Here is a 26,196-nt window from a genome sequence, read left to right as displayed (position 1 = left end):
AGAAATGGCATTTTGGCAGAAAACAGCAAATGTATGTGAAGATCATAGATGGTGAAAGGTAAAAAGTACAACCCAGAGACACTTGTGCCAGACCAGCTTTTGTAATACTCATCAGTGTGCATGAAAATGAACAGGATTCTCATGCCCGGCACGTGTCTGTCACCACCTACCAATTTGGTTCACTCTTTTACACTGAAAGTTCTATGTCTAAACAAAATTCCATCAACATCGGGGAATGTGCATTTGAGTTAGGGTATACATTTGCAATCAACTCCCATTCAAAGGTCGTCACTTGGCCAGAATTTCATTTTATTAACATGTTAACATGCTAACATGTTAACAGAGTCTTATAGAAAACATTGTATCTTATCATAATCAATAAAATATTTATTGAGACCAAAAAGTTTATACAGCAAAACACAAATCCTTATTCCTAAAGGAATTTCTCTAGAAGTATCAATGTTACTCTTTCCATATTCTGGGGAAGGATAGATAATACAGTGGGAAGTAAATACATCTCTGTATCAAATTATCTTTTGCCTCCAGGTTGAACATACCTAATATATAATTACTGGAATACGGCCGGGCGCAGTGGCTCAAGCCTGTAATCCCAGCACTTTGGGAGGCCGAGATGGGCAGATCACGAGGTCAGGAGATCAAGACCATCCTGGCTAACACAGTGAAACCCCGTCTCTCCAAAAAAAAAAATACAACAACAACAACAAAAAAACTAGCCGGGCGTCGTGGCGGGCGCCTGTAGTCCCAGCTACTCAGGAGGCTGAGGCAGGAGAATGGCGTAAACCCGGGAGGCAGAGCTTGCAGTGAGCTGAGATCCGGCCACTGCACTCCAGCCTGGGCGACAGAGCGAGACTCTCAAAAAAAAAAAAAAAAAAAAAAAATTACTGGAATACTTTCATTTGGTATCTGGGAGAAAATTTTCTGTTGAGTTGATAAACAGCCCAGTTATTTCAATGTAAAAGGAACACACCACACTTTCTTTATACTATGAGCATCGAGTCCTTAACTCAGTCATATTTGAGTATGCAGAAGGGGAAAGTATTGTAGGGATTCCCTCTGAGAAATAGAAAACAGTTACCAGGTTACTCTACTGAAGTTCATTACTTGACTCAAGTTGTTTTTATTAGGGAAAAGTTTAGATGAGTGATACCATGTATGTTTTTAAAAAGCTAAAATTTTTATAATCTAACTATTTGAGAAGATGTTAAGTTAAAATTATATGGTATATTTTATTGTATCCCTGCTGGGATGTAAAGATCGTGTTCTGTTTTGTTTTGTTTTTCTGTTTGAATAGAGTGTGCAGCAATGTAAGCATTGCTTAATCATGTGTCACGTAACGCTAAACACTGCCCAATTCCCTTAAATGTTTCAGACACACACACTCCCTGTCACTCACATTCTCACCTGTCTCCTGGGGCTCACCGGGTAGTGAACTGTGAGCCTGTTCGCGTCCTCTGTGCCCGGGAATACTGTACCTGTGTACTCGCAGATCGGCTGCTTGGAAACCTGTGGCACCAGGTCACGTGATTGTTGCTATGAGTGTGGAGGTGCATTTCTCTTTTCTTTCTTCCTTCTTCTGTCCTGATTTTATTTCTTTTAACTGGGGAAATGTTGCAGGTTCCCAGGTCTTTGTAGGCCCCAAGTCTGAAAACTTTGGACTCCCTGGCTTATCTTTGGATTTTTCTTAGGGCACCACACCTTCTATTGAGGCTGCCAATCTGGACTCTTGTGACGCGCAAGGAGGTTTGGAGCACAGGGTGGAGAAAACTAGGCCGGAGCCCACAGAAGTCCTGCATGCCTGCAAGACCCAGGTGGCGGAGCTGGAGCTGTGGCTGCAACAAGCCAACGTGGCATTTGAGCCGGAAACATTAAACGCAGACATGCAGCAGGTGGTGGAACAGCAGCTGGTAGGGTGCCAGGTAAGACTGAGAAGTCAGAGTTCATGGTTTGCCTCTCCACCAATCATCTGCCAAGATTGGGTGAATTTCTCTTAAAGCGACACTGTTTTTCTTTCTGTTACTCTGACCCTTACATTTATCTTGGCCTCAACTTTTAGTTCTCAGGGTCATTCTTTGAAATGCTTTATGGAAACATCTTATTTGAGGGGATAGTAGTGGGTCAGAGTTCAGAATCTAGAGTCTGATCCAGCTCTGTCACATTAACTGTGAATTTCGGGAAGTGAACTTCTCAGCCTTATTTTCCTTATATAGTAGGTTATCTCATAGGATTTTTGTCAGGATTAAATAAAGTATTTAAAGTAGTGTCATAGGATTTAAATAAGGTATTTAAAGCAGTGTCATAGGATATAAAGTTATCTCATAGGATTTTTGTCAGGATTAAATAAGGTGTATAAAGTATATAACAAGTGCTCAGTAAATGCTATTATTTTATTGATTTTAATAAGTAATTAGAATATTCATTCATCAGAAATGAAACCAAAAGTTTTGATTTGCAATCTTTGCAGCCATTTTACTAGGAATGCCCTGGGTTTTGCTTGGGAGGGGCAGGGATATAAACTTCCTTGCCGCTAGTCACTCTGAGTAAAGCTTGCCGTCTTAGCCCAAAGGTTGGGGTTTCTAATCCCTCCAGGGAGAGGCTAGAATGATGACATTGCAACAGTATAATCGAGTGTCACAAGAGCAGGGGCATGCGAGCTGCTTGCAAAGACCTGTCTCCCAGCTGCACTTAGGGAACCAGCCTTGTCTCTGCCATATGGGCTTGTCTGCCAGTGATGAAGACATTCTCTTGTCTCAGAGTACCAATATCACTAGCCCTGCCACAGGGAGCATTTTCTGCTGTAGCCTGTTATGTTGTTGTGGGTAGCCTGCCTTTGATCCACAGGTGTGCTTTCTCCCCTTCTATGTAAGCCCACAGTCTTACAACATCCAGGAACCAGACAGACAGGCCAGCCTCCTTCTCTGTGCAGCTCAGCACCTCTGATCTCCAAAGTCAGTTCTTTTTTTTTTTTTTTTTTTCAGGGTCTCACCCTGTCGCCCAAACTGGAGTGCAGTGGAGCAATCATAGCTCATTGCAGCCTCGACTTCCTGGGCTCAGGTGATCCTCCCACCTCAGCCTCCCAGGTAGCTGGGACTACAGCTCTGCACCACCACACCCGGCTACTTTTTGTGTTTTTTTGTAGAGATGAGAGGTCTCACTATATTGCCCAGTCTGGTCTCGAACTCCTGGGCTCAAGTGATCCACCCAAAGTGCTGGATTACAGGTGTGAGCTATCATGCCCAGCCCAAAAGTCAGTTCTAAAAGGATAGGTTCACTCAGATACTGGCACTGCCGCTTGGCCTGGCTGATGAGGCCCAGGGGAGCCTGTGAATGCCATAGAGCGTCATATAGCACAGAGCAATGCTATGCTAAGCTCAACTCGAGGCAGTCCAGATTTTGAGTCCCACCCACTTAAGGCCATTCAGGATTGATTTGCCAGCTGATTGTCTACTGACTGGGTAGACCCTATGCCAACTGCTTGATTGTCACCAGAATCCCATCTTCATTGCCACTTGTAATGAGTTCAAGGATTTCCAGGCTGCTCAAGGAAAAGACGTGACTACCAGGTGGCAGTAGCCCCAACAAGCTTTATTTGGGCAGCATTTTGGCAGGATTAGGTTCGTGAGGGACAGAGGCGAAGGCATAGACTGGGGGTCGGACCACCACCCAGAGGCGGGGGAGGGCAAGGGAACTCCCCGAGGAGAGGAGAAACAGGGAGGGAACTTACGTGTCTAGCGATGTCTCAGCACAGTGGTCTCTGGGTCAGAGAGCACCGAAGGGCAGCAGAGGCTTGGGAATGTTTTATAGCCCAGGGTTAGTCTTGTCCATGGCTGGCAGATGTTGGGTGCAGTTTTCAGCAGTATACAAAGCAGACAGGCTCTAAATGGATTAAAAGACACTTATTTGGGCTGCGTTTAAAGCCGTCAAATGTGTAAAAATTTGAGTCTGGTGCTGGCACTATTTTGAACTTACTGCTTCTGACCTGCTTTAAAGAAAAACCACATGGGGCCAACATACAAGGGCATCTTTGGCTCATTTATATAACATGACACAATAAAGTTATTATTGAAACATATAAAACCTTAAAGTGGTCTGTAAAAACACAAAATTCCAGTGGAAAAATGGCCAAAGGACAGGAGCAAACAGTTCAGTCAAAATTATAGACCAGGCGTGGTGGCTCACGCCTGTAATCCCACACTTTGGGAGGCCATGGCGGGTGGATTGCTTGAGGCCAGGAGTTTGAGACCAGCCGGGGCAACATAGTTATACCTCGTCTCTACAAAATAATAAAAATGAATAAAAAAAAAAAACTAGCTGGGCATGGTGGTGTGTGTCTGTAGTCCCAGCTACCTGGGAGGCTGACGCACGAGTTTCTCTTAAGTCCAAGAATTCAAGGCTGCAGTGAGCTATGATTGCACCACTGCATTCCAGCCTGGGCGAGAGAGTAAGACACTGTCAAAAAAAGAAAGAGAGAAAGGAAAGAAGGGAGGGAGGGAGGATTATGCTTAGTAATTTAATATTTGAGAATTGTTTAATCTTGATTATTGAAGACATAAAGTAGAACACCTATTGTTTCTACATTACATTAGAAAAAATTATATCATTCTGGAAATATAGATCCTCTAATGTCTGATAGTTCTATCTAATTGGCTCAATGTTTTGGGAGGTCAGGTGTCAACATATAAGCTGTTCATCTTCTTGGAGCTAAAAGTACCGTTACTTTTTTTTTTTGAGATGAAGTCTTGCTCTCGCCCAGGCTGGAGTGTAGTGGCACAATCTCGGCATACTGCAACTTCTGCCTCCTGGGTTCAAGTGATTCTCCTGCCTCAGCCTCCCAAGTAGCTGGGATTACAGGCATGTGCCACAGCACCTGGCTAATTTTTGTATTTTTAGTAGAAACAGGGTTTCCCCATTTTGACCAGGGTGATCTCGAACTCCTGACCTTAGGTGATCCACCTGCCTTGGCCTCCCAAAGTGCTGAGATTACAGGCATGAGCCACGATGCCTGGCCAGTACCATTACTTTTAATTTACCTTCTGAAAATAATCTAAATTGAGAAAAGTAATTATAGAAGCTTTGATTACAAAAGTGAAGAGCTAGAAACAAAAGGGTAACAAGAGGGAAATTGATAAGTGAATCATAGGATATCAACTTGTAACTGTTAAAATAAAAATCATGAAACGTGGAGACAGATGAAAAAGTATGTAAATAGTTAAGTGGGAAAAACAGAGCATAAAATTATGCTACATTTTGTTTATAGCCACTGTATAATCTATGGGTACATACTGTTTAAACTTAGAAGAATCTATAGAGGATGTAAGTAGAGTCGTCCCACCTTTACCTGTGGGGACAGTGTTACAAGTCCCCTAGTGGATGCCTGAAACCGCGGATCGTACCAAACTCTGTGTATTATGTTTTTTCAGTCTGACAACTGAGATGACTACAGATTGATTATCCCTTATCCCAAAATGCTTGGAACTAGAAGTATTTTGCATTTGGGTTTTTTGGGGGAGATTTTGGAATATTTGCATATACATAATGAGATACCTTGGAAAGAAGACCCAAGTCTAAACACTAAATTAATAAATTAATTTCTTTATTTATATTAGAGTTAAGGGTCTTGCTCTGTTACCCAGGCTGGAGTGCAGTCGCATGATCATGGCTCACTGCAGCCTTGAACCACTGGGCTCAGGCAATCCTCCTGCCCCAATCTCTGGAATAGCTGGGACTACAGGCGTACACCACCATGCCAGGCTAATTTTGTTTTTTGTAGACTCGGGATCTCACTGTGTTGCCCGGGCTGGTCTCAAACTCCTGGCCTCAAGTGATCCTCCTGCCTTAGCCTCCCAAAGTGCTGGGATTACAGGTATGAGCCACCATGCTAGGCCTCAATTTATATTTTATCTATACCTCATACACATACCCTGAAGGTATTTTATATAATAACTTTAATAATTTTATGCACAAAACAAAGTTCAGTTGTGACCCATCACATGAGGTTGGGTGTGGAATTTTCCACTTCTGGCATGGTGCATAAAAAGTTTCAGATTTTGGAGCATTTTGGGATTTTGGATTTTCAGATTAGGGATACTCAACGTCTTCTAAGTAACTAATGGGCAGAGTGGTAGATTGTGGATATGCTGGACAAAGGGATGATTCACATCCTGGGTGGGATGGAGCAGGATGGTGTGCAATTTTATCATGCTGCTCAGAGGGTGCAAAATTTAAAATGTATGAATTATTTATTTCTGGAATTTTCCATTTAATATTTTTGAGCCATGATTGACTGCAGGTAACTAAAACCACAAAAAGTAAAAGCATGGATGAAGGGGCCTATTGTAGCTTGCTTGGATGAAGGAGTTGTAAGATAAATTATTTGAAATTTTGTTTTAAGAATAGAGTTCTTCCTTAAGGAAAAATTGTAATTCCTTAAATTCGCTCAATGAATGAAGCTTGTTCTTAGTCATGCACCGAGTTTTAGTACAAATGATCATGGTGCTGGAATGTGAGTTTGTCTGTTGCTGTTGACTTGAGTGCCCAGCCAGTTGGCATGACCGAGCAGGCTGCTGAGCCCCAGGAGAGGGCAAACTTGATCTGTTGAGCAGGAATACAATGACCAAGACTTACTGGGAAACTTACTTCATCCAGCTGATGTATTTTTAGATTTGTGTGAATTGGCTGGTTGTATCAATAACTAAGTATTTCAGGTTCCAAATTATTTCTTCTATGGTGTTCTGAGAGTTTGAAGGCTTATTTGGCTTGAGAAAGAGAAGGAAAAGAGCAAGGGAAATAATTTTCAAACAGTTACATAGAGTTCTTTTTTAAATTCCTACTCCACACTTGGATTGCAACATAAAAAATGAGGAAGGTAGGCGAGGCGTGGTGGCTCACGTCTGTGATCCCAGCACTTTGGGAGGCCTAAGTGGGCAGATCACGAGGTCAGGAATTCGAGACCAGCCTGGCCAACATGGCAAAACCCCATCTCTACTAAAAATACGAAAAGTAGCCAGGTGTGGTGGCACATTCTTATAATCCCAGCTTCTCAGGAGGCTGAGGCAGGAGAATTACTTGAACCTGGGAGGCAGAGGTTGCAGTGAGCCAAGATCACACCATCGCACTCCATCCTGGGCGACAGAGTGAGACTCCGTCTCAGGAAAAAAAAAAAAAAAAAAAAAGGATTAGGAAGGTAGGGGGAAAGTAAGAACATCAGCACTTTTTAAGCACAGATTGGTATCAAGCACTGGCCAAAGTATATGGATTTAATTCATTCACTCCTCATAATGACCCTAGGAGGTAAGCTCGGTTATTATCTTCATTTTACAGACTACTAGAGGCACACGCCTCTAAAGTAAGGTGCCTATGCTTACACATCTACTAAGTCGCAGGACTGGGATCTGAAACCGGATAGTCTGGTTCCAAGATCTGTGTTCTTAACCACCATCCTCTGCTGGACACATTCTGATGTGTTTTGTGAGGCGACTATAGAGTCATTTACTTAAATTATTTTACAGAGTGATATGTGTAATTGGGATTCGTTTGGTTGCATCCCTGCTGAAAAGCACAAGAATTCTGTGGAAGTTTTTGTTTTTCCGGGGTTTCTTCCATCCTGTGTTTCTGGGGCTTCTTGTATACACTTAGGTAAAAAGAATAAGTCGTAACTTGTTTGCGAGAAGAATACTTCTTCAAGAACAACACTATGAATAATGAAATGCTTTTATTTCCTAGGCTATGCTAACAGAGATTGAGCACAAGGTTGCCTTTCTGTTAGAGACTTGCAAAGATCAGGGCCTGGGAGATAATGGAGCCACTCAACATGAGGCTGAAGCACTTTCGCTGAAACTGAAAACAGTGAAGTGCAATTTAGAAAAAGTCCAGATGATGCTTCAGGAGAAGCACAGTGAAGATCAGGTAAAAAATGACTATCTATAGACTTGATTCATCTTGATATACATCTTGATATACATATGTGGCAGACCCGCCAGAAGAGAACTCTGGTTGGAAGTGATGAACCAGCTACAGAGAAACTGTACTAAGTGTGAAAGAATTCCACACATTAACACTGTAGATGAGTACACTGGCTTGTTATTTTTATTTCATTCTACTTTGCAGTTTTCCTATCTAGGTTGTTGTTGGTGATGGTGGTGGTTTGGTTTTTGTTGGTTTAATGTGGCTGAGTATTCTTGCTGGCAGTGAGGTCTAGTGTAAGGCTTCTTCATAAAAGAAGGATGTATTATAAAGGAATGTTGTGACTAATTGACTGGAAAACAAAGCTTTCATAGATGTGACTAAAATTTGACATCAGAAACATAAACCTCTTTCCAGGATACTTTGTTACTGATTTGCAAATATTTATATATACTAATCAAAGTATCATATAGCTAAGGTATTCTCATGATTTTTAAAAGCACTCAGTGTTTATAAATGCAAATGTGCATCTTATGAGTAGATCTTACTATATAAGATTTGCGTGTGCTTATGAGTGGTTCCTACTTACGAGATTTATGTTCACAGAAATAAGACTGGCTGCATATACATAGGCTATGTGGTTCCCCTTTTATCCTCATATGTTCTCTTTTTTAAAAAAATGTATTTTAGCCATTGGGGAAATTTGGATTTATAATACTGTTTCTCTTTTTGATAATTTTTTATTTGGTATTTGTTCTTAAGAAAAAAGGCAATACATTTTCTTGCTTTTAGTAATTCATTGGATGAATTAGCTTCAAGAAGTAAGATGATCACTTCACCAAATGTAGTAGTTTTTGAAGTTGTTATGAAATAAGTACATTAAATCATAGTAGGCTGGGCGTGGTGGCTCACTCCTGTAATCCCAGCACTTTGGGAGAATGAGGCAGGCAGATCACCTGAGGTCAGGAGTTTGAGACCAGTCTGGCCAACATGGTGAAACCTTGTCTCTACTAAAAATACAAAAATTAGCTGGGTGTGGTGGGCACACCTGCAATCACAGCTACTTGGGAGGCTGAGGCAGGAGAATCCCTTGAACCCGAGAGGCAGAGGTTGCAGTGATCCAAGATCACACCCTTGCACTCCAGCCTAGGCGACAAGTGTGAAACTCCATCTCAAAAAACAAAAAAATTATAGTGTATAATTATAGCAAATAACAAAATACCATCATTTGTTTCATATAGAATTTTTCTATGTGGTCCCATTATTAGAATTGAGATAAAGGGGAGTTTGTTTTTAAAAATAAATAGCCTGCCATTATGAAATATTTTGCAGCATCCTACCATTCTAAAGAAATCCTCAGAGCCGGAGCATCCAAAAGCTCTCCAACCAGTTAACCTTTCTGAATTGGAATCCATTGTAACTGAAAGGCCACTATTCAGCAGACAAAAAGATTTCCAGCAGCAACAGGTAATTCTAGCCCCCAACAGTTGTAGGGACAAGAATATAACTTTTTAACCAGGCAAGGTGGTGCAAACCTACAGTCCTAGCTACTTGGGAGGCTGAGGTGGGAGGATCACCTGTGGCCAGGTGTTGGAGACCAGCCGGGGCAACATAGTGAGACCCTGTTTCAAAAACAAAAAAGAAAAGCCCAGACACAGTCGCTCATGCCTGTAATCCCAGCATTTTGGGAGGCTGAGGTAGGTGGATCATTTGAGGTCAGGAGTTCAAAACCAGCCTGGACAATATGGTGAAACCCTATCTCTACTAAAAATACAAAAAAATGAGCCAGGCGTGGTGCGCGTGCCTATAATCCCAGCTACTCGGGAGGCTGAGGCACGAGAATCACTTGAATCCAGGAGGCAGAGGTTGCAATGAGCTGAGATCACACCACTGTACTCCAGCCTGGGGTGACAGCGTGAGACCTGTCTCCAAAAAGAAAAAAGCTTTCTATATGGAATTTCTGCAAAGTGTGGCATGTGGGTGTTTGTGTGTGTGCAGAAACTCTGAGAGTTTTCAGCATTTACCATAGCACCTGCTTTGCTTTCAGCTGCTAACATTGGGGACACCATAACTTTGCTCCTTTATTGCATCTTATATCAACTTGCATCTTTTATCAGCTGTCTTCAGGGTGAACTTCTGTAGTTGCAGCTCTGCCTTGCCTGTGTTTTCGAAATGTGTTTGTATGTCTTTGATGATTTTCCATGTATGCAGTTTAAATAACAGCTATTGTGTGAATATTTTAAATAGGTTTTTGGGAAGTGAGAGTTTATAAGAACAGGGATGCAAGAAAGAGACATAGTAATTAATGATTTAGGAACTGACTCAAAATTAGATTTATCTCAGCAGAGGAAACTATTGGGTACTAATTGAAAAACTTGATGGATTGGACCATTGGAATTTCATTCAGTTACAGGTTCTGGAGTTAAAACCAATGGAACAGAAAGATTTCATCAAATTCATAGAATTTAATGCTAAGAAAATGTGGCCCCAGTATTGCCAACATGATAAAGATACAGCTCAGGAATCATCTGCAAGGTAAAACATTTAAAAATCGAGTTGGACATTCAGTGGTTTTATGACTGGGAGAATTAAGAGTGTTTCTTTTAAAAACTGCTCATAGAACTGTGAATGTATATAAAATTTTTAGTGTTGATAATTCTCTTCACCTCTTCTTCTTCTTCAAAAGCAACCAGGCATCCAGCCCCGAAAATGACGTTCCAGACTCAATCTTGTCACCCCAGGGCCAAAATGGAGATAAGTGGCAATATCTGCATCACAAACTCTCATCAAAAATAAAGCTCCCACTCCTTCAGCTTGTGGAGCCTCAGGTCAGTCTACATCTACATGGTGTAAATAGCCTGTTTGTCTTTGAAAATCCAACAGGCATTCATTAAATAAACATGTATATTCTGCAAAAAGCAAAGTTGTCAAGTGAGTTTTTCACTTGGCTGACACATTTTCTTGATCTTGGAAACGTGCATTAGGGACCCCTCCTTTGTGCTTCTGTAGCACCCAGGGCTTCCCTCATCAGAGCTTTTATTACACTATCCACCTGTTTATTTATAGTCTGTATTCCCCATTAGATGGGGAAGAAAGACAGATCATGTCTGCCTGGTTAGCATTTGAGTGCCAAGCACAGTACCTAGGACATCATAGACTCTCAGTTACTGTTTGTTGAATGAATAAATGAATGAATATATGTTTTAAGAAACACTTTAGCCGGGCGCGGTGGCTCAAGCCTGTAATCCCAGCACTTTGGGAGGCTGAGACGGGCGGATCACGAGGTCAGGAGATCGAGACCATCCTGGCTAACACGGTGAAACCCCGTCTCTACTAAAAAAACACAAAAAACTAGCCGGGCAAGGTGGCGGACGCCTGTAGTCCCAGCTACTCCGGAGGCTGAGGCAGGAGAATGGCCTAAACCCGGAAGGCGGAGCTTGCAGTGAGCTGAGATCCGGCCACTGCACTCCAGCCTGGGCGACAGAGCGAGACTCCATCTCAAAAAAAAAAAAAAAAAAAAAAAAAAGAAACACTTTAAAAACTATACAGTGCTATATGAGTGTCATTCATTCATCAGAAAATTCTTTGGAATCTACCATGTGCCAACCCCCTGTGCCAATGGCACTGGCTAATTGGTGTTCCCTCTGATTGGCCCTCATGACTACCGTCACAGGCTCTATCAGGGTGGTTTGCTGTGTCAGCCACTGCTGCCTCTCTCTAGACAGGGAGCAGGTGAGCAAAACAGCCCCACTGCGTACAAGGCAGGCTTATGCCTTCTACCACACACTCACATTGCCTGGGCAAAGGTTACCCATGATTTCCCAATTCCCCAGTCTGATAGGAACTTCTCAGCCGTCCTCTTTCCTCCTAAGGACCTTACTTGACTAATTAAAGTTGAATCAAACTCATCAGTTGGCCTTTAGCCTTGGTTTCTCCATATTACACTGTAACGTGTACATAGGTCTCTTGCAAAGAACTCCACTCATTGTTAGTTCTTTCCCCAAGCAGAGTCATCTACCACCTCACCCTGTTTCATTTTATTTGTTAGTTTTCCAATTTGAGGAAGAAGCTAACTCTGAATCATTCAGCCTTCTGAAATCACAGCTCATTTTCAGTACTTATTTAACTTTTCAATAACAAATAAAGATGCAAATCCATCCCTTAGAAGAGACTTGAATTCTATTCTAACAGTTGGCTGTGTCCAAAGTAAACTGGTAAATAAACAGCTAACCCTGAAGCATGAATGTTGTTATTACTAAACTGAAAGATTAATGGTTTCACACACACACACCACCTTTTTTTGTTTTGTTTTGTTTTAAGAGACAGAGTCTCAGCTGGGTGCAGTGGATCACCTGAGGTCAGGAGTTCGAGACCAGCCTGGTCAACATGGTGAAACCCTGTCTCTACTAAAAATATAAAAATTAGCCAGCCATGGTGGTGGGCGCCTGTAATCTCAGCTACTTGGGAGGCTGAGGCAGGAAAATTGCTGGAACTCGGGTGGCAGAGGTTGCAGTGAGCCGAGATTGCGCCATTGCATTCCAACCCTGGCAACAACAGCGAGACTCTGTCTCAAAGAAAAAAGAAACAAGTTCTCGCTGTTACCCAGGGTGGAGTGCAGTGGCATGACCAAAACTCATTGTAACTTTGAACTCCTGGGCTCAAATGATCCCCCTGCCTCAGCCTTCCAAGTGACTAGGACTACTGGTGTGCAGCACCATGACCAGCCACTTAAAAATTTTTTTTATAGTTTTTTTTTTTTTGGTAGAGAAAGGTCTTGTTATATTGTATAGGCTGGTCTTGAACTCCCTTGAACTCCTGGCCTCAAGGGATCCTTCCACCTCTATTTCCCAAAGTACTGGGATTATAGGCATAAGCTACTGAGCCTGGCCTTTCCTCTCATTTTGATATCTAAATGAACCCTCAAGTATCTAAATATAACTAGTCATGACTTTTCAAAGCTGTCCAAAATATTAAAACTTGATTTAATTATTTTTTCTTATAAATGACAAGACACAAAAATGCTCACCAAGAAAATGACTCAGAAGACAGCATGCTAAGGCATCTTTTTCTGTTTAAATTATCAGCAGGCTGGACATGGTGGCTCACGCCTGTAATCCCAGCACTCTGGGAGGCTGAGGCAGGTGGATCACCTGAGGTCACGAGTTCGAGAATAGCCTGGCTAACATAGCAAAGCCCTGTCGCCTACTAAAAATATGAAAGTCAGCCGGGCGTGGTGACAGGTCCCTATTATCCCAGCTACTCAGGAGGCTGAGGTAGGAGAATCGCTTGAACATGGGAGACAGAGGTTGCAGTGAGTTGAGATCATGCCACTGCACTCCAGCCTGGGTGACAGAGCAAGACTCCATCTCGAAAATAAAAAAATTAATTAATTAACATCAGCAGGGTCTAAAACTGTCACTAATAGGGTTTCCCTTTGTCAAATAGGTTCCCACAAATATGGGTGTTCTACCCAGTGTGAGTATGTATAACTTTAGATACCCAACAACTGAAGAACTGAAAACCTACACCACCCAACTTGAAGACCTGCGCCAAGAAGCAAGTAACCTTCAGACACAGGTAGAAGCTGCACACAATGTATTTTCCTCATTGCAGTAATATAAACAGAGAAAGGAGATACCATCATTGTGACTTGGTCATAATTGTCGTCACAGAACAAATCATAGAACACACAATGGAATGGGTCCTAGGATTGCAAATAGAATTGGTCTTGCTTGCGAACTCTAATAAATTTTGTAGTGGTTTCCTAGGGACTGTGTGCAAAGGATTCTGAGTCCAAGATCAGCAGGAAAGAGGATCATGATTGATGAGTTCTGTCTGCAGTGGTGATCTGGGATTGGAAGGGTGAGGGAGGAGAGTAGGGAGGGAGCATAGGCATGGTTTTCAACGCTGAGCAGACTTAACACTGAGGTAATGCTTGCTAGGTTATGTGCGGTGTCCATCAGAGAAGACAGTAGGAGATGGCCCAAGCTGGAGTGCTGACTAGCTATGGCATGCCCCTAAACTACTTGTAACTGTTCAAGAATTCAGGGTAGCTGTGGGTAAAGTAAAAGAGGTGACCCTAGCAGCTTATGCTAAAACAGATCTGTGGCTCCCAGACTCACCAGGCCCAATGCACGACACTGGGGACGTGCTTGGAGTCATACACCTAAGCCTTGATTCTCACAATCGGCTCATAAATGACATTTTCCCCTTCCTCTGCAGGCTGTTCCTGTCTTTAAGACACTGTACCCACTCTTTGTAATCAACCACTTCAGGCTTCTCTTTTTTGACTTCTTTTTCTTCTCCAGGCTATACTTGATTTCATTAACCGCTTTCTCCTACATTGGAATGTGGAGGGTGGGAAACAGTGGTAAAGGAGACAGTGTAATTTATCTGGGACCACACTTTCACCTGGATCACCCTGCTAAGGGATCCTTCATCTTATGACCTTTTAGTCCCATTCAGTACTCAAATAACTACCTAACGTTGAGCTTCTTAAACTCGTTTTTCTCCAAGTTTAACATTGTGTGTTTATTTATTTGTTCTGCTACCTAGTTCACAAAGTGTTTGAAGCAACTTATTACAAAAGAAGCATAACGTAAATCGTAAACTATAATGGAAACTAGGCAAAATATAGGTCTAGGAAGGCAAAGGTATCCTGATTTTCTTTTTCTTTTTTCCTCTTGATTCAGGAAAATATGACAGAAGAAGCATATATCCATTTGGATAAAAAATTGTTTGAACTATTCCTGACCCTTAGTCAGTGCCTCAGCAGTGTGGAGGAGATGCTGGAGATGCCCAGGCTTTACACGGAGTATGGTTCTGGCCGGCAGGTGCACTGCGAGGTAGGGCACTTCTCACGAACCCATGTGTTGGCCATTACAGCAGCCCCGTGAGTTAAGCCTGAGTGGAAGCCTCTTGAAGTCAGAGCTCATTCATTGTCTTCCTTCCTCTCCACTTCAGACACTGGCTCTTGAGTTGAAGAAACTTTATTTAGCACTGAGTGACAAGAAGGGTGATCTTTTGAAAGCCATAACTTGGCCTGGCAAGAACACCAACTTGCTCCTTGAATGTTTTGACAACCTTCAAGTCTGCCTGGAGCACACTCAGGCTGCAGCTGTCTATAGAAGCAAGGCCCTAAAAGCTGGCCTTGATTACAACCGCAGTTACCAGGTATGGTTCCGCGCACACAGCCTATGTTAGCACTGGTTTAAGTTACAGCATGGACCCCTAATGCCTATTCATTCCTATCCCTGGTGACATTTGTTAATAAGAATTACTAAGGGAAATGATGAGACTCTTCTGTTTGTTGCTCATGGTTGGAGATCATTTGAAATTGAAGCCCTGGCTGGGTGCAGTGGCTCATGCCTGTAATCCTAGCACTTTGGGAGAGACCGAGGCAGGCAGATCACCTGAGGTCCGGAGATTGAGACCATCCTGGCCAACATGGTGAAACCTCGTCTCTATTAAAAATACAAAAATTAGCCGGGCATGGTGGTGTGTGCCTGTAATCCCAGATACTTGGGAGGCTGAGGCAGGAGAATTGCTTGAACCTGAGAGGCAGAGGTTGCAGTGAGCTGAGATCATGCCACTGCACTCCAGCCTGGGCAGCAGAGCGAGACTCCATCTCAAGAAAACAGAAAGTGAAGCCCTTTCTGAAGTCTTGGCTGAGCGCAGTGACTCATGCCTGTAATCCCAGCACTTGGGAGGCCTAGGTAGGTGGATTGCTTGAGCCCAGGAGTTCGAGACCAGCTTCGGCATCATAGATCCCATCTCAAAAAAAGAAAAAAGTAAAAAAAAAAAGATAAAAATAGAGTCTTGAGTATGAATTTGTTGGGATGAGCTAACATAATGTTTAATTTCTTGTATTACATTTAGCCATTTAACAATTAAAATGGGGGGGTGGCATTTGTATTTGTTTTTCTAGGCTAGAGGGAGCCATTAACGCTTTTGAGGTAAGGAATGACAATCTGTGTATGTTTCAGGTAGATTCCTCCAGCAGTTGTCTAAAGTGAATTGGAGAGGGAGAGACTCCAGGCAGGTAGAAGAGTTAGGAAGCTACTAAAATTATCTAATGAAAACGAAATGAAACCCAATACTATTTATGAATGAGGCTTGCCCATAAAAATCAAGCCTGAATCTGACCAAGCTTCTAGAATCCAAGTAAAACAGACACAAGAAAAGAAGAACAGGTTAAACAGCACACTGGGAGTGTAGTGTGCCAAATCCAGCCTGTGGGAAACTGTACTGAACAAATGACCCATTTTTTCACACACACACATTCAAGAAACAAAAAAGAAAGGTGGTCAGGGATTCTGCAGATTCAGAGAGATCTAAGATGTACTTATCCATCATGACATATGCACCTCATTTGGATCCTCATTGAAATAAATCAGAAAGAAAAATTATAGGCAATTAAGGATCTGTGAATCCTATCTGGGTGGTTAAATCATACTAAGGAATTGTTATTGATGGCAGGGGAGGAGTATATTGGAGTATTTTTTTTTTTTTTTTTTTTTGAGACGGAGTCTGGCTCGGTCGCCCAGGCTAGAGTGCAGTGGCCGGCTCTCAGCTCAGCTCACTGCAAGCTCCGCCTCCCAGGTTCACGCCATTCTCCTGCCTCCGCCTCCCAAGTAGCTGGGACTACAGGCGCCCGCCTCATCGCCCGGCTAGTTTTTTGTATTTAGTAGAGACGGGGTTTCACCGTATTAGCCAGGATGGTCTCGATCTCCTGACCTCGTGATCCGCCCGTCTCGGCCTCCCAAAGTGCTGGGATTACAGGCTTGAGCCACCGCGCCCGGCCTATTGGAGTATTTTTAAAGAGAAGGATGGGATCTTTATCTTTTAGAAACATATACTGAAACATATACTGAAACATATACTGATGAAATGACTTGAGACCTGGGATTTGCTTCCAAATAGCCTGAAGGAAAGGAAATTAGGTACAGTTGAGAGCTGGAGGGAGGATGTAGAGGGAAGAAGGTCAGCCATGAATCAATAATTGTTGAAGTTTAATGATGATACAATGGGGATTTCTCTATTTTTGTATTTGTTTGAAATTTCTAATGTCACAAAAATTATAAAAACCAACTAAATATAAAAAAAGATAATGAAGACCTAAATGAGATTGCTCAGTTTCCTGCATTTATCTTACAGAATGAAATAAAGAGATTATATGATCAGCTCATTAAGAGTAAGACATCTTTACAACAGTCTTTGAATGAAATCAGTGGCCAGAGTGTTGCTGAACAGCTTCAGGTAATCAAGTCAAAATAATCCAGACTGACTGAACTTTGAACCACAGAGCTTTGCGTTTAAGCCGTGCTTCTGAGCTATTTTCCTTTGTGAGCAGCAGCAAGACTTAAGTACATAAATAAAAAGTGAAAACTATTTATGTTGACCTTTTAAAAACATCTCTTAATTTTCTGAAGCACGATGTATTAAAACAACGGGAGACCATTTTCACTTATCAACCATGACAAAATGTGTATGTCCACTGTTGGTAAGCATATTGGTAAATGAGACCCTCGTCCTCTTGCCAGGGGAGTCCTGGGGATCCTTTGTCTGTATATCAGAATTTTAAACATAAATACTCTCTCTTCCAGCAGTCATTTGACTTCATTTATTTAGCAAATATTAATTGAGGATCCACTATGTTCAGGCACTGTTTGAGGTGCTGAACTTGTACTCCTCCTAAGGATATAAGATAAGTGCATAGAGATAAATATTTTGGCCAGGTGTGGTGGCTCACGCCTATAATCCCAGCACCTTGGGAGTCTGAGGCAGGTGGATCACTTGAGGCCAGGAGTTCGAGACCAGCGTGGCCAACATGGTGAACCCTGTCTCTATTAAAAATACAAAAATTAGCCAGGTGCAGTGGCACACGGCTGTAGTCCCAGCTACTCGGGAGGCTGAGGTGTGATCATTGCTTGAGTCTGGGAGGCAGAGGTTGCAGTGAACTGAACTGAGATTGTGCCACTGCACTCCAGCTTGGGTGACAGAGCCAGACCTTTGTCTCTAAACAAATAAATAAATAAATAAGCCATAAATATTTAAGGATGGACCCAGCAGCTCCGCTTGAATTAAAAACTGTGAATAACCTAAAAGTCCATTGAGAGCTGACTGATACAAAAGCAGGGTACACCCTTAACAATAGCATGCTGTGTGTGTGTTTCAAAGGAGCTAGATATGTGTATACTGATGTGAAGAGATGCTGAAGAGCTGGTGAGTGAGGAATGCTAGCCACAGGACAGAGTGCTGTGGTGCAGTTCATTGAGTTTAAGGATATGCGCGTATACCCCTCCTGGTATGGAGCATGTTAGGAACTGGGGACCTCTGGGAAGATTGTTAAGGAGAGGTGAGGGAGCAGGAACTGGGCTTTTCGTTTTTCCCTTCATCCCTTTCTGTACTGTTTAATTCTTTTTAGATGACTATGTGTACTTCTCTGACGTATTGAAGGGTTTTCTTTTCTTGTATTGTCTCTCACTTAGAAAGCAGATGGATATACAGTGGAGCTGGAGAACGCTGAGAGCCGAGTGGTCAAACTACGAGATGAAGGGGAGAGGCTTTATTTACCTTACGTTTTACTCCAGGAGGTTTACAAATTAGAGGTATGCCTGAGCAGAAAACATTGACTCAGCACTGTGATTGTGAGGAGTCAGATTCTTTTCTTTCACCAACAGAGTTTAGATTTGTCTTTCAGTTATTGCCCCGGTTGGATGAAAATGCATTTGTGCACCTGCTCTTCTCTTTTCAGGATGTACTTGACAGTATGTGGGGAATGCTAAGAGCCAGGTACACAGAACTCGGCAGCCCTTTCATCACTGAGAGCCAGCAAGATGCTTTGTTGCAAGGCATGGTAGAACTGGTGAAGATTGGGAAGGAAAAGCTTGCTCATGACCACTTAAAACAAACCAAAAGTAAAGTGGTGTTACAGGCTCAACTAGAAAATCATAAGGTGAGACAGACACATGAGTCGGATGTCCCCTTCATAGACTAAAATCTTAAGGTATTTCTGAATGTGAACAGAAAGGATCCATTTTTCTTCTTTGTTGAAATTTAAGCTATTCATCCTTCTAATAAACATCTATTAGAATGCTTAATGTGTACCAGGAACCCTGGTACATGCTGGGAATTTGGGCTATGAGTAAAAACAGACACAGTTCCTTATATTCATGGAGCTTTCACCTGATTGAGAAGATAGACATTTATCAACAAGTCTTCAAACAAATTAAATTGAGGATACACTCTACGAGAGCATTTAATAGCAGAAGGTGACTTAGGAAAGTTAGAAAAGGCTTTCCTGGCCTTGCACAGTGGCTTATGCCTGTAATCCCAGAACTTTGGGAGGCCAAGGCGGGTGGATCACCTGAGATCAAGAGTTCGAGACCAGCCTGACCAAAATGGTGAAACCCCGTCTCTACCAAAAATACAAAAATTAGCTGGGCATGGTGGCAGGTGCCTGTAATCCCAGCTACTCAGGAGGCTGAGGCAGGAGAATCACTTGAACTCAGGAGGCAGAGGTTGCAGTGAGCTGAGATCACGCCCCTGCACTGCAGCCTGGGCGACACAGCAAAAAAAAAAAAAGAAGAAGAAGAAGAAGAAGAAGAAGAAAAGACTTTCCTGAGAACTAGAATCAAAAGGAAGGTGTATTCTTATGTAGTATAAGACTATAATAAATCTTTTCATTTTCAAAATTCATTTCATTAAACAAAAACCTCTTGATCACCAGCTAAAGATAAAGAGTAATCTAGGTGCTGGTAATTAAAAATGTGTAAGATAGTTCCTACCTGAGGTAAGCTTACGGTCTAGCATTTGGAAGGTAGAGCTTAGTCTAAGAAAAGATGAAAGGTAAATATTGTATGAAGGATGGAGGGAAGAGGAGAAAATAATATTGATTATCTACAGTGTGTCAGGCCCCTTGCTAGATGCTTTTGTAAACGTCTCTATGTATATGTCATTTTCAAGGCTTAGGAGAAGGGATTCACATAATTAACAGAGGGGTCCCTACAGACAACTGGAGGAGGCAGTAAATGGAGAAGAACCAGGTGAAATAAAGCCTTCCTCTTGAAAAGTTCTTGAAGTTCAAATACAAATACAGGAAGCTTTATGTCCAGGATTCCTATAAATCAGCAAATCTCCTTTATTTAGTCATTTTCTTGAGTCGAAGTTAAAGCCAAGGTTAAGGCGCCCTGTCTTTTGAATATGTGGGCTGCTTGAGTTTGCACGTCTGTCCATCCAACTTGTCTTGAAATTCATCAGCCACAGTGGCATCTGTTTTTTGGTTTTTTTGTTTGTTTGTTTTTGTTTTTTTAAGAGACAGGGTCTCTGTTTTCCAGGCTGAAGTGCAGTGGTGTAATCATAGCCCATTGTAGCCTCGAAATCCTGGTCTCAAACAATCCTCTCACCTCAGCCTCCTGAGTAGCTGGGACTATAGATGTGTGCCACCTCACCTAGCCGGCATCTATCTTTTTGTAGCATTTAGACTCAAAGCAACTGATTTAGAAAGCTCTATCTGGAAATTGAAATTGACAAAAATGTTTGCCATTTAACATGGATTATTTAGTGGAAAATAACACTTAAGGATAATACTTCTTTATAATTCATTGAAGTTCCACTAGTGTTCAAAGACTAAGAGATTTTTTTTTTTTTTTTTGAGAGGGAGTCTCGCTCTGTCGCCCAGGCTGGAGTGCAGTGGCAGTGGCATGATCTCGGCTCACTGCAACCTCCGCCTCCTGGGTTCAAATGATTCTCCTGCCTCAGTCTCTCAAATGACTGGGATGACGGGCATTCACCACCATGCCCAGCTAATTTTTGTATTACTGGTAGAGATGGGGTTTCGCCATGCTGGCCAGGCTGGTCAATTTGACTCTACATGGATGTCCTGGGATTTTGGATTTAAAACAAAAATAACGATATAAAGTTGAAGTGACTTGGTTTTTAAGATTTTCACAATTTCAAAATAAATAATAAAACTTTCTCCATCTCATAGATTTTTTTCCAGAAGCTTGTTGCTGACATGTTGTTGATCCAAGCATACTCTGCCAAAGTATTTCCTTCTTTATTGCAAAAGAGAGAGACATTTTGGGCAGAACAAGTAACAGAAGTTAAAATACTAGAAGAAAAGTCACGCCAACGTGGTATGAAGCTACAGAGTTTGTTGCAGGTATTGGGTTATGTATACGTTGTACTGAAGCTGGGAATTCCTGGTTTTCCATCACCACCCCAGGTGTTGAGAAGAAGTATCTAATTATCATTAAGCTATAGTTAAATGGAAGCCTGACAGTGAGGAATGTGGAATGTGGACCCCTGCTCAGGTTCTGAGGCCACTCCCTGAAGGAAAGGTTGGCTGGGATTTCTCATACATAGATTTGGAATGGTACTGCGTCTCTCTGCCTTTAGGTTCATGTATGAATAGGCAAAATGATAAGCACTTTGAGACCTTGAATGAGATCATTTGGGTGAAACAGTTACTGGTTTAGAAACTGTACTTCTTCAAGAGAACAGGCCCAGATGTTCTAAAATGGGTAATGGCAATCTTGTCTAAATTCAAAGAAAAAAATAAGCATGCATAAAGCTCCTTCTCAGTTTTGAGGCATTCCCCTCACAGCGTTTCATAGCTAATGTTAGTATTTAAAGGAAATAAAGAAAAAAGGAAGGAGGCTGGGCACGGTGGCTCACACCTGTAATCCCAGCACTTTGGGAGGCCAAGGGGGGCGGATCACGAGGTCAGGAGATTGAGACCATCCTGGCGAACACGGTGAAACCCTGTCTGTACTAAAAATACAAAAAATTAGCCGGGCATGGTGGCGGGCACCTGTAGTCCCAGCCACTCAGGAGGCTGAGGGAGGAGAATGGCATGAACCCGGGAGGCGGAGCTGGCAGTGGGCTGAGATTGTGCCACTACTCCAGCGTGGGTGACAGCGTGGGTGACAGAGTGAGACTCCGTCTCAAAAAAAAAAAAAAGAAGGAAGGAAATGTTTAACTTGATAATGTAATATGGTGTTATTTTTTGCTAACAAAATTTATTTTCTAGTTAGTGTGTCAAGTTGATATTTCTAATATGTCATGGTATTTTTTTAAAAAGACTCCACGGACCCAGTGAGCATTCTATAAAAGCTAAGTGAGCCACTATGTGAATAGATATGGAATTGAGTGAGGTGGTTATTTTTCTAACAGATGATGTTTGGAGTCAGTAACTCAGCTCCATGGTGTGTTGGGATCCTAAGGGTGGGCGTCTGTGAAAACGGGGCAAGCTAAAAGATGACAAGACTAGGGCTAAGGCAGTTGTCCTCCCCTGATGAAGTGTAAGCCTGTACTCCTCAGAGACACCCTGAGCAGACCTATGCTTCAAGTGGCATGGGGGTTTGGTGGGCGTGGGCTTGGGCTTTGAGACCAAGAGCAGCCTAATAAGAGCTTCTGCTGAATAAAGGTCTAAAATTTAGCTCTTTCCCTTTCCTAGTAAGAGAAAGGCTCTCTTGTGGCTCTGAGGTCTCTACAGAGTTGCTAAGAGTATCACTTTAACTTCATTGTATTACTCCTTTAGTCATGTTACCCAGTTTGACAAGACAAGCATAAAACACTAAATGCCAACTGAGATTCTTTTTAAACCTTATCCTCAAAGGCAATGGAATTCTTTTCCATTCGATGTTGAGTGCTTAGCAGAGTGGGTTACGTCTCTGACACACCTGGAATCTGTGCTTTAATTTTGTGTAGTCTTGGTGTTCATTTTTGTTTGGTGATGAATTGTGTTGTTATCTGGAACCAATCTAGTAAAGGCTTCCACTGATTTTATGTCCTTGATTCTCTAGAAATGGGAAGAATTTGATGAAAACTATGCATCTCTTGAAAAGGACCTGGAAATTCTTATATCTACACTGCCCTCTGTGAGTTTGGTGGAAGAGACAGAGGAAAGATTAGTGGAAAGGATTTCGTTTTACCAGGTATTTTTCCTCCATTTAAGTTATCAAAGGCATGTCCATAGCACTTTGTGTTTTACATTTGTTTTGACTAAGTGGCTTGATTTTGAAGGTTTGAATTGAAACAAAACGTTCATCGTATAGCTCACTGTTGAATGTATTCAGGGAGACTGCAGATTTGAATGTGAACTCCTCGGCATAACCACAAGTCTGGCATGGGGGAGAGGACCTTCTCTGAGTCGTGGCTCCATCACTTATTACTTCTGTGACCTTGCTGTCCCTAAGCCTCAGTTTTTTAATCTGTGGAACGTAGATAATCGAGCCGATTCCACCTGTCTCTGGAAGTGAATGCCAATGAGCTACTAGTATGGAAATGAGCTGAAGAATGGAAAGAACTTTGTCACCTTCAGCCTCTAAACATATATTTAGTTTTATTCCTACAGTGAAGTCCTGAGTAGGTGTAGCCCACGAGACAGACAATAATCTTACCTGCCACCAGCATTATAAAAACATCCCAGGCCGGGTGCAGTGGCGCACACCTGTAATCCCAGCACTTTGGGAGGCTGAAGCGAGTGGATTGCCTGAGCTCAGGAGTTTGAGACCAGCCTGGGCAAAATGGTGAAATGCTGTCACTACTGAAATACAAAAATAATAATAATAAATAAATAAATAAAAAGAAAAATAAATTAGCTGGGTGTGGCAGTGTGTGCCTGTAATCCCAGTTTCTTGGGAGGCTGAGGTAAGAGAATTGCTTAAACCCGGGAGGTGGAGGTTGCAGTGAGCCAAAATCACGCCATTGCACTCCAGCCTGGGCGACAGAGCGAGACTCCATCTCAAAACAAACAAAAAAAGACCCTCAAACGTTTAAACTTTTGTGTGTAACTTTTGTATTGTTGTCATGAGTCTCTGTGTCTCTAATTTTGGTGCCAAAGAAAAGATAAAACCTTAAAATGGTTTTCAAGTGGCATTGAGAACATGACTAACAAGATAAAAACAGGTTTTAAGTCTTCTCACCAGGAACTTAAAATTCCTAGTTTTAACTTTAGAGTATATGCCGTCAGAATCTGAGTTGTGTGGCTAGAGGCAGTTATCAAATATCAACTTTAAAACTTCAAAAGCACATTTATCGCCTGAATGAACTAGGTGGAAAATGAAAGCAGGAAATACTTCCAGGGCTCTCTCTTCCATGGAGATATTTTAGCCTCTATAAGGAACATTTTCCAGAGGCTGGGACACTGTATTTATACTCCCTAGATGTCTGGAAAGCTACAGTTGGTCTCATTGCCACCTTATTAATTATATTGAGCCTAACTCTAAGGTAAATCTGGGTCCTCTGGGGTGGGTGGGAGTGGGGGTGATGGGAGTACTGTTTAGCTCTTTGTTAGTCTAGGGATACGGAAGGTAGCATCTAAACAGCTGAAAGAATACAGTTGAGAACAGTATTTTAAGGCTTATTATTTTAAGCAACAGTCTAATATTAGCCAAAGTAATATGAGTATGATTGTTTTCTCCAAAAGTGACCATAAATATTAAAAAGAAAAAAATTGTTCTAAGATTTTAAATAAATTTCCCAGACTAAAGAAGACATATCTCATAAAGCCCATCTCACATATGGACTTCATAGGCTGTTCTCAGTTCAGAGTCAAGGAAAGGTTTGTGTGAGTCTGACAGATGTCATCATCTTGATCAGCCGTCGTCTGTGGGGCGTGGAACCTAGGGGTCAGTTGTGTGGCCTTTGAAGTCGAACAAACCTGTGTTCAAATGCTGGTTCGGCCTAGTTACTCGTGCACAGACTGTCTCCATGCATATAATCAGTGAATTAGGCTGGGCATGGTGGCTCACGCCTGTAATCCTAGCACATTAGGGGGCTGAGGTGGGCGGATAACCTGAGGTCAGGAGACCAGCCTGGCCAATATGGTAAAACCCCATCTCTACTAAAAATACAAGAATTAGCTGGGCATGGTGGCACGTGCCTATAATCCCAGCTACTCAGGAGGCTTAGGCAGGAGAATCGCTGGAACCCAGGAGGCGGAGGCTGCAGTGAGCCGAGATCAAGCCACTGCACTACAGCCTGGGTGACAGAGCGAGACTTCATCTCAAAAAAAACAAAAAGGGGGGAGGGGTGAATTAAGACTTTTCAGAGATGTTTTAAAGATGAAGAATCTAGCATTTCACTTAGAAAATTAAACTGATTCTTTTTTCTTTTAATACAGATGTTTGATATTTCATTCTAGCCCACACAGGCTCAGACACGGGGAGGGGATTACAAATGGGAGTGGTGGAAAGGGCCATGGAAGTGGAATTTTTTGGTAATTTTTTAAAAGGCTTAACTTAATTTGAAAATAGCAAACCTTCTGTTTTGATAATAATGTATTTTTTAAGATTAAGCAGGTGTCAGGATAAATGGCATTAGATGAATCCAGCTGTGTTAGGTAATTACCTTTAGATAGACTTCAGATAATTTCATTTTTCTTTCCATGGAGTTGGATTAATGATATGCTATTTTAATTTATTTTTCTAAAGTTTTCTTCCTTTCTGTCTACTGAATCTTTATATTCAGTAGAAGACTCTGGAAATGAATTTTCTGCCTAGTATTTGCATCTCATGGATAATAGAGAAATACTATTTTATTTATCCTCTTCTTATCTAAGTCACCATCTGAAGTGCTTCTGGGGGCAGAACAGAAATAAGGAACACCTGGTGGCTCTGCAATCAGAGGGGTGGTGGGGACTGAGCTGAGGAAAAAAGGGAGTAGGCTCTCCTAGAGCTGGCAGCTGCTGCTCAGTTATGGCCACCCTTTGCCACATGAGATGCAGACCAACAATTGCTAGGTCTTCCAGTTTTCCCAGAGACACTGGCAATCCTGATTATTATGTAAGATTTCCTGGTTTTTCTTTCTTTTTTTTTTTGAGACAAGAGTCTCACAGTGTCATCCAGGCTGGAGTGCAGTGGCACAATCTCGGCTCACTGCAAGCTCCGCCTCCTGGGTTCACACCATTCTCCTGCCTCAGCCTCTGAGTAGCTGGGACTACAGGCACCTGCCATCACGCCCGGCTAATTTTTTGTATTTTTAGTAGAGACAGGGTTTCACTGTGTTAGCCAGGATGGTCTCAATCTCCTGACCTCGTGATCTACCCCCGTCAGCCTCCCAAAGTGCTGGGATTACAGGTGTGAGCCACCGCGCCTGGCCTAGATTTCCTGATTTTTCAAACTGATCTTAAGGTCACACAAAACCTGTCTGTGAGCCCAGCGTGGCCTAAAGAGTGCCAGCTTGGTTTTTGTTTTTATGCAATAAGTCTATAAAGTTGATTTGGTTTATCTTTTGGGGTTTTTTTTTTTTTTTTTTTTTTTTTTTTTT

At 42.1% G+C, this 26,196-nt stretch overlaps 1 protein-coding gene across 1 annotated transcript in view; it reads left to right on the top strand.

Moving 5' to 3' along the window:
- The window catches only part of SYNE2 (spectrin repeat containing nuclear envelope protein 2), a 374,975-nt gene that overhangs the window by 257,390 nt on the left and 91,389 nt on the right, over positions 1–26,196 (top strand). Inside the window, 13 exon segments of the mRNA XM_017892401.1 lie at positions 1,707–1,937; positions 7,741–7,923; positions 9,253–9,387; positions 10,334–10,455; positions 10,607–10,748; positions 13,366–13,497; positions 14,613–14,765; positions 14,884–15,093; positions 17,077–17,178; positions 18,411–18,530; positions 18,677–18,877; positions 20,912–21,085; positions 22,731–22,862. Of these exon segments, the coding sequence (XP_017747890.1) occupies positions 1,707–1,937; positions 7,741–7,923; positions 9,253–9,387; positions 10,334–10,455; positions 10,607–10,748; positions 13,366–13,497; positions 14,613–14,765; positions 14,884–15,093; positions 17,077–17,178; positions 18,411–18,530; positions 18,677–18,877; positions 20,912–21,085; positions 22,731–22,862 (2,037 nt within the window).

Source organism: Rhinopithecus bieti, unplaced genomic scaffold (genome assembly GCF_001698545.2).
Source record: "Rhinopithecus bieti isolate Rb0 unplaced genomic scaffold, ASM169854v2 scaffold_20892, whole genome shotgun sequence".
NCBI classification, from domain to species: domain Eukaryota; kingdom Metazoa; phylum Chordata; class Mammalia; order Primates; family Cercopithecidae; genus Rhinopithecus; species Rhinopithecus bieti.
This window is presented reverse-complemented; position numbering and strand designations above follow the sequence as displayed.